We start from the raw sequence: 9,096 nt of genomic DNA, 5'->3' as shown, positions 1-9,096 counted from the left end.
GTCAGTCTGACATCAATACCAGGGAAGATTCTGGAGCAGATCATTAAGCAAACAGTCTGTGAGCACCTAGAAAGGAATGCTGTGATTACCAATAGTCAGCATGGATTTATGAAAAATAAGTCATGTCAGACTAACCTGATCTCGTTTTTTGACAGAATTACAAGCCTGGTAGATGAAGGGAACGCAGTGGATGTAGCCTACCTTGATTTCAGCAAGGCATTTGACAAGGTGCCCCATGATATTCTTGTAAAGAAGCTGGTAAAATGCGGTCTTGACTCTGCTACCACTCAGTGGATTTGTAACTGGCTGACTGACCGAACCCAAAGGGTGCTCATCAATGGTTCCTCTTCATCCTGGAGAAGAGTGACTAGTGGGGTGCCACAGGGCTCTGTCTTGGGCCCGGTCTTATTCAACATCTTTATCAACGACTTGGATGATGGACTCAAGGGCATCCTGATCAAATTTGCAGATGACACCAAACTGGGAGGGGTGGCTAACACCCCAGAGGACAGGATCACACTTCAAAATGACCTTGACAAATTAGAGAACTGGGCCAAAACAAACAAGATGAATTTTAACAGGGAGAAATGTAAAGTATTGCACTTGGGCAAAAAAAATGAGAGGCACAAATACAAGATGGGTGACACCTGGCTTGAGAGCAGTACATGTGAAAAGGATCTAGGAGTCTTGGTTGACCACAAACTTGACATGAGCCAACAGTGTGACGCGACAGCTAAAAAAGCCAATGCAATTCTGGGCTGCATCAATAGGAGTATAGCATCTAGATCAAGGGAAGTAATAGTGCCACTGTATTCTGCTCTGGTCAGACCTCACCTGGAGTACTGTGTCCAGTTCTGGGCACCACAGTTCAAGAAGGACACTGACAAACTGAAACGTGTCCAGAGGAGGGCAACCAAAATGGTCAAAGGCCTGGAAACGATGCCTTATGAGGAACGGCTAAGGGAGCTGGGCATGTTTAGCCTGGAGAAGAGGAGGTTAAGGGGTGATATGATAGCCATGTTCAAATATATAAAAGGATGTCACATAGAGGAGGGAGAAAGGTTGTTTTCTGCTGCTCCAGAGAAGCGGACACGGAGCAATGGATCCAAACTACAAGAAAGAAGATTCCACCTAAACATTAGGAAGAACTTCCTGACAGTAAGAGCTGTTCGACAGTGGAATTTGCTGCCAAGGAGTGTGGCGGAGTCTCCTACTTTGGAGGTCTTTAAGCAGAGGCTTGACAACCATATTTCAGGAGTGCTCTGATGGTGTTTCCTGCTTGGCAGGGGGTTGGACTTGATGGCCCTTGTGGTCTCTTCCAACGCTATGATTCTATGATTCTATTCTATGATTCTATGATTCTCTTCTCATGAGGTGACCAAAGTACTGGAGTCTCAGCTTCAGGATCTGTCCTTCCAGTGAGCATTCAGGGTTGATTTCCTTAAGAATGGAGAGGTTTGATCTTCTTGCAGTCCATGGGACTCTCAAGAGTCTCCTCCAGCACCATAATTCAAAAGCAAGAGCAACAGAGTTTTTGTGGCCCAATCCAGATGTAACCAGAAGACCTTTGCTGCTGACAAACATTGTTGGGTTCAGGCACAGAAATGAACGTCAAAGGCTCCTTATGGGGTGGGTGTAGAACTGTCTTCTTTTTGTTTCATGCAGTAATATATCTTCTGAAAGGTAAGTGCTCAAAGCAACAGTTTCTAGCTCAACCCAGACGTGATTAGAATACTGTTCCTCAATCTAAAAATAATGGCATGTGAGCACCAAGTTCACTGGCCTTGAACTGTGCCTGCACTTAATAAGATGAGTCACACCTACACTACTCAGAAAATGGGACCTCTAAAGTGGCGTTTCCCAAACTATAAAACTCTGGAGAATTAAAGTTTTGCAAGATGTTAATACATTTTAGCTCCATACTTCCCTCTGGTGGCAATTTGGTGAGCTGTCCAAACCCTCCTACCTGAAACATTGTACAGTTGTTTGTCAGTGAGTCTTAGAACTTCCTCTTGCTGTATCTATTTGACTTAGCTTTTCAGACGCCCACTTTTAATACTGGGAGTAGATCGCAGTCTCTTGGGAGTTGGACGTGCCTAACAGATGCTAACCAACCAAGAACCATGTTGGCCTGTAAGCTGGATTGCATAGGTGTTATGTACTGAGTGGAATAGGATCCAAAATGCAGCAGTCTGATTGGTCCTAGAACAATAGGCTCCAGAATGCAGCAGTTTCTCAGATCATTGCTTAGTATAAATTGCTAAAAAGAAGAAGAATGATGAGATAAAATAATTACAAATGGCAAAGCTCTGATCTAGACAACTTTATTGGAAGATTTGTGTTTCAGCCGGATCACACCGAGGTTCCATTGGATGACCGTGGGAACAAGTTGTCTCCTTCTCTGCAGAAGCATCCTGTGTCTCAGGTACTTTATACTGGATCCACACAGCGCAAGGCGCAGTCAGAGAAACAGCACTTCTTCACCCCTTTGCACTGAGTGTCATGAGTACACTCACCCCTCAATATCTTAGGACATTTGAAAACGTTTTCAGGGCAGTTTTTAGGCTTTTCTGTAGTAAAGATGGGTGACAACACATAAGCATTATACTTTTTCTTTTTTAAAAAACGTTCTACCGATAAAATGATTCACCCGTAGCCACGTGGCTCATTTTTCAAAGCCCTGAAGATTAGCATTTAGGGATCGCCTTGTCAGGGACCTAAGTGAATGAGGTAACTGGAATTGTGCCATTTTTAGGTTCCAAAGGCTCTTAGACATACAAGTTAGTAAGCAGACGTGGAACATCATTTCATGCAATTGGCAAGCCACATGAATAACTATACTAATAATTTATTATTTATACCCCGCCCATCTGGCTAGGTTTTCCCAGACTCTCTGGGCGGCTCCCAACAGAATATTAAAAACACAATAAAACATCAAACATTAAAAACTTCCCTAAACGGCTGTCTTCAGATGTCTTCTAAAAGTCTTCCAAAAGTCAGATAGTTGTTTATTTCCTTGACATCTGATGGGAGGGCGTTCCACAGGATGGGCGCCACTACCGAGAAGGCCCTCTGCCTGGTTCCCTGTAACCTCACATCTCGCAGTGAGGGAACCACCGGAAGGCCCTCGGAGCGGGATCTCAGTGTCCAGGCGCAATAATGGGGGTGGAGATGCTCCTCCAGGTATATATGAATGCTCTGGACTAAGTTCGCCTGGGATTCTGCTCTTCCTTTGCCAGCTGCGAAGCACTATCTGCCAGCCATGTTTCATGCCCTGACCTCCGTCTCTGACTCATGCCGCCTCCTCAAGCTACTGACCTTCTGGACCCCGGACTGGAAAGCGTACACTCTTGGAATGGATAGGTTAAGGCTGTCCACAGACCTGGCATGGTCCCCAGCATGCTGGATCAGACTGAAGTATGATCAACTGCAGCCTTCTATCTCTCAGGGGCCAATCAGATGTGCCTATGAAGCCCAGAAGCAGGAAAGAGACACAAAACTCCTTTCCCACTCACAGACTCCAACATCAGCAGCAGAGCAGACTCCCATGAGACAGTGGTGGACTCTCCTTCCTTGGAGGTTATTAAGAGGAGTTTGGATGGCCATCTCTCATGGCTGCATTATCTGAGGTTCCCTCACTGCCTGACTCTACCATTCTATGCTCTACTGTGGGGAGAGGCATTCTGCCGTTTGAATGTTTGACATTTTATTATGTTTTTACATTTGGCTGGAAGCCACCCAGTGTGGCTGGGGAAAGGGCGAGGTATAAATATCCTTAGTATTGTTTTATTAATAATTATTAAATTTGCATACCGCCCTATACCCGCAGGTTTCAGGGTGGTTCACAGTATAAAAACACAAAATAAAAACAGAAACAACAGAATAACCCCTCCCCCCCAAAAAAACCCCACCACGTTTTAAAAGGGCGTTGGATGACAATCACCCCAAAGCCTAGTTAAAGAGGAACAATTTTGCCTGGTGCCTAAAGGTGTATAATGAAGGCACCAGGCAAACCTCGCTGGGGAGAGCATTCCACAAACGGGGAGCCACTGCAAAAAAGGCCCGTTTTCATGCTGCCACCCTCCGGACTTATTGTGGAGGAGGCACATTAGAAAAGACCTGGCAGAAGATTATATTATTATTATTATTATTATTATTATTATTATTATTATTATTATTGCAGTAATATCATGACCAGTAGCTATCGACCATAGAAAAGCATAGCAAGCCTAAGCATTGTACAGTGATACAAAATACCTTACCTTTCTGTGTATCGAGACATTCCGAACCCCAATAAGCAAAGCAGCATTTCTGTTTTCCTTTACAATCGGCATCTTTATTGCAGTCATTAAAATTCTTAATATCTTGTTCACTATCCGGTGGACAGTGATCCGGTTTCACTGCAATAGAGAAAATGCAAGATATCAGACAAAACAAGGTTCATAGAATCATAGAATCATAGAGTTGGAAGAGACCACAAGGGCCATCGAGTCCAACCCCCTGCCAAGCAGGAAACACCATCAGAGCACCATCAGGTTGTGCTGCAGAAACGGGACTCTGCTTAATTCTGTCACTTAGTGCCTGCTTGTATGTTTCCAACTCTGAGTCTGGCATGGAGAAACTGAGGATACTTACTGGGGATGTTGAATAAAGCTTAAAGCAGTTTCTAGACTGGAAGCATCCCTCCCAAACACCCACAAGAAAAGCATGCAGGCTCCAAGTTAAAAGAGAATGCTGAATCGATAAATAAACTAGTTGTATTCAACTCACGGAAGGGCCATACAGATCTCCCAGGGGAGGCAATACTTGCAGTAGTCCTGTACTGTTGTAAGGATCTGTATTACCCAGGGAGGAATGATCCCTGCTCTCCTCCTCTGATGCTGTCCAGGGGGTTCCCCCGCACCCCAAATGCCAGTGGGGGAGGGGGAGCTGCCTTCATCATTTGCATAACCCTGCCTCCTCATCTGCACAGGTTTTCTTAAGCCATTGATTCCCTACACTTGCCAGTTGTTGCATCGGGATGGGAAGCTACTGTAATAGCAACTTTCAGAGCAATCCTAAGCACAGGAAGCTGACAAAAAACTATGCTGGTATAAATTAAGGGGACATAAACTACCCCAGTCCTGGAATGCACTCAGGGCACCAGGGAGGGAGTACAGTGGACGCTCGGGTTGTGAACGTGATCCATGCGAGAGGCACGTTCGCAACCCACAGCACCGCATCTGTGCACGTGCGGGTTGCGATTTGGCACTTCTGCACACGTGCAAAGCGCAATTTAACGCTTCTGGGCATGCGTGAGAGTCAAAACCCAGAAGTAACCCGTTTCAGTACTTCCGGGTTTGGCGTGGTGCGCAATCCGAAAACACGCAACCTGAAGCGTCTGTAACCCAAGGTATGACTGTAATGCCGACTGAGTCTGCTACTGCCTGGCAAAATGGAAATAGGAACATCATCCCCTTGGGATGATGCCCACCTGTTAACATGCCAGGGACGGTTCCCAAGTGCCCTTATTGGGTGTGTACAAACTGCAAGGTTGGACACAGCTCATGAGAAAGCAGTGTGTGATCAACTGCACAGGAATGCAATGGACAGGGAATGGTGCACTTAGTGTGGCAGCCAACCAGAATGCCCCAGCCACACTCAGGACGCAACCCACCAATCATGCAGCTACACGCAGCAACAGGAAGGCCAGATAAACAAAGGCACACGGAGGATTAGAACACACTCTGCACTCCACATCGCACAACTCACAAGCATCCCAGACGTGCGCATAGGTTGCCACCCCCAACCCCCCAACATATGCCCACAATATCCCCCCTAGAGGCAGGAACTGGAACACCATACCATTCACAGGCTGGAGGCAGGTTTTGCCACAGGGGCCTGGGCAGCATTTCAGTGAACTTGGGCACTGAGTGTCGTTCAAGCACCGGTTCCCATCGGGTTTCCCATGGCAGATGGCATCGTTGCGAGGACAATCCCCAAGTTTAACTTAAAAAATGGAAAAAGGAAGAATTTCAGTGATACCAGTGAGAGTGCAGGAATAGTTAGGAGCATTTTTCCGAGGGAACAAAAGAAGGGAGAAGATGCAGAGACAAATGGAGAAAAGACCTTGGCAGTGAAAAGAAAAATAAAACTATATATTTTCCCCATCATGTTTCTGACCTCTTGGTTTTACTTTGGGGCCAGCTGGTTTCATCCAAAGGATAAGAAAGACACACACCTGCAATCTCAAAGTTGCATAGATATTATTTGTGGAGACCCAAATGTACTACTAGGATCCAAATATATTATCAGCAAATACTGTCCATCTTCTCCTCACATTTAATTTGCTATTCTCTTTAAATAGATCCATCTCCCACTTTTCTGGAGAAAGTCACAAAGCAGTTTGCATAGAAATATTAAAACAATGGGCATGAATTAAAACTGTATAATGAAACAGACAAGCACCGCAGGAGAACTGCATGATCTCCAGCTGCTTACATGTTAGGAAGTAAACCCTCACAAAGCCCATTTGGGAGCCCCCAAAAAACAGGACCTTTCCGAGCAGTTCCCCTCAAGACTTACTGCCAAAAAAAGGACGTCCCTCTGTTGTGGCACAAGTGGGTGGCGCCACTTGGCACAGGATGAAGAAGCCAAGGAAGATGAAAATGTTGGTCGACCTCATGATGCTCTTAGCAACTGCCCCTCAGTCGGCTGATTAGAGATCACCAAGGTTGGCATTTATATATCCTTTAGCATACAGCTTTGGAAACAAGCCAAGACTCTTTTTTTTGTGGCTTTTGATGTTGAGGAACAGGTAGATCGTGTCCAAGGCCCATTTAATTACCAATTTAGCAGACATTCCACCTCCCAGGGGAATCCTGTAAAGATGAAACAACTGTTTATGGGCTAGGAGTCTTCAGCAGAGAATTCTTGGCTCATCAGAAAGTTCCCAAGATTCCTCAGGGGAAGCCATAGTGGCAGCTGAACGAATATGACACTGGTATCATTTGGCAGTACAGAGATGCTCCGGGTATTCTCCTGCTCTGTCTCCTACAGGCTACAAGAGGCGACAATTACATTATGCAGTGGACACTCGGGTTGCGAACGTGATGCGTGCAGGATGCACGTTTGCAACCCGCAGCGTTCGCAACCTGCATCTGCGCACGCGCGGGTTGCTATTCGGCGCTTCTGCACATGCGCAAAGCACAATTAAGCACTTCTGCGCATGCATGACTGCCACTTGCTTCAGGTTATGTATGCTTCAGGTTACACACTCCACTAAGCCAGAAATAGTGCTTCAGGTTAAGAACTTTGCTTCAGGATAAGAACAGAAATCGGGCTCCACTTTGCAGAGGGTTCCAGGCAGAAATTTATGTTTTTTTTGTGCATGGCTTTGGAAAAAGGGGACACACAGCACATTAGCTGCCATTTCATATAGCTGGAAAATTGAGGAAACTTTGTTGGAGGTCTACAAGACTTACTTCAAATTCTTAGCAATCTTACCAAACATTTCCCAAGAGAGGGATTGATGGTGACAGCTGAAGATGTGTGATGAAATGGCCAATACACATTTAAAGAATAGATATGTACCAATAATGCCATATTCTCTGCCCAAACTGCTAAGAGTCTTCATGGCACCCTCAGAATGTGGCTTTTAAGTTTGATGGGAAGCTAGCATTTTCATACCTTTGGTCTGGAGAAAGGACTGGTTGTATTTGTATAGGTCCCTGGTCCTAGCTGCAGCTGTGAATTTGCTTCATTTCTCGGGCTGATTTGGCAAGGAAAACACAACTGTCAAGCTTGGGAAAGAGGTTTCCCCACAAGGCAGAAACAGGGAAGTTGATTACTGAAAGCCAGCCTCTGCCAACGGCCAATTGCTCTCTTTCACCACCTCTTTAATGAACATGCTAATAAGTTTTAGACTGTTCTCTAAGAACTGGGAACGATTCCAGAGCAAGAAATTTCATGCAGTACCATTCCCTCTGGGGATGCGGGTGGCGCTGTGGGTTAAACCACAGAGCCTAGGACTTGCCGATCAGAAGGTCGGCGGTTCGAATCCCCGCAACGGGGTGAGCTCCCGTTGCTCGGTCCCTGCTCCTGCCAACCTAGCAGTTCGAAAGCACGTCAAAGTGCAAGTAGATAAATAGGTACCACTCTGGCGGGAAGGTAAGCGGTGTTTCCGTGCACTGCTCTGGTTCGCCAGAAGCGGCTTAGTCATGCTGGCCACATGACCCGGAAGCTGTACGCCGGCTCCCTTGGCCAATAAAGCGAGATGAGCGCCGCAACCCCAGAGTCGGTCGTGACTGGACCTAATGGTCAGGGGTCCCTTTACCTTTACCATTCCCTCTGTATTAGTCTTCATCAGCATGCATTATTCGGGGCTCATTCACATGAGCCAGTGGTAACCAGAGGGCATTGTCCTCATTCAGGTAGCACACAGGCAATGCAGCCAGGAATTAACAGGGGCAGTGCCAGAACCACAGCCAAAGTCCAAAATGAGGTGCAACATAATAGCTCTACCTGTGTAGCCTTATGAGGCTTTGCCCTCGGGTGGGAAAAATATTGCGCCCGGGAAAGGGAGATGGGAGTCAGCAGACACTCAAGGAATAGTTTCGGAGAAAAGCTTTGTTTCTACCATCCATGAACTGGTAGAAGGAGCAAGTGTGATAGTTCACAAACAAGCACGAGTTCAGAGTCATTTGCACAGAGCATATATTCCCCTTCCAGTTCCCTCCCCTTTCTCCTCCCTCTTCAGGAGTCCTGCCCCATGTTGAGGTTCCTGAGCATGTACAGAAAGTGCCTGTCTTTGGGAAGGGGGGTGAGAAGCCAAGGGGGTCGAGGAGTCTCGCGGTTCAGCATGTCCAAAGATGTTGCAACTGAATGAGATAAAAGTCAGTTCTCAGGCTTGCTTTGAACAGAGCCTATTCATTAGCCTTTTGAAGCCTTCTTGTACTGATAAAAGAATAACATTTTTCCTATGCATCTTGTGAGAAAAGCAGAGAAGAGCAGAGAAAGCTGTTTTGGATTTTTAGGAGAAAGGGAATTTTGGACAGTTTTGAGGCCTGGTTGGGTGGGGTGTGACTTCGGGCCTAGGTGGGGTCACCTGTCCTCACC

General features: G+C 46.2%; 1 protein-coding gene across 1 annotated transcript; it reads right to left on the bottom strand.

Moving 5' to 3' along the window:
• Positions 1-2,308: 2,308 nt before the first annotated feature.
• LOC309535386 (uncharacterized protein) lies at positions 2,309-6,664 on the bottom strand (the record flags this gene model as incomplete). Its single annotated transcript, XM_082228422.1, has 4 exons — positions 2,309-2,570; positions 4,263-4,400; positions 5,845-5,988; positions 6,565-6,664. The coding sequence occupies 4 exons, from the start codon at positions 6,662-6,664 to the stop codon at positions 2,431-2,433; spliced, it is 522 nt and encodes a 173-aa protein (XP_082084548.1). The 3' UTR covers positions 2,309-2,430.
• Between the last annotated feature and the right edge of the window lie 2,432 nt (positions 6,665-9,096).

Source organism: Podarcis vaucheri, assembly GCF_965113315.1.
Source record: "Podarcis vaucheri genome assembly, chromosome: 6".
Classification (NCBI taxonomy): Eukaryota; Metazoa; Chordata; class Lepidosauria; order Squamata; family Lacertidae; genus Podarcis; species Podarcis vaucheri.
The sequence above is the reverse complement of the archived record's forward strand: the minus strand, read 5'-3'. Positions and strand labels throughout refer to the sequence as shown.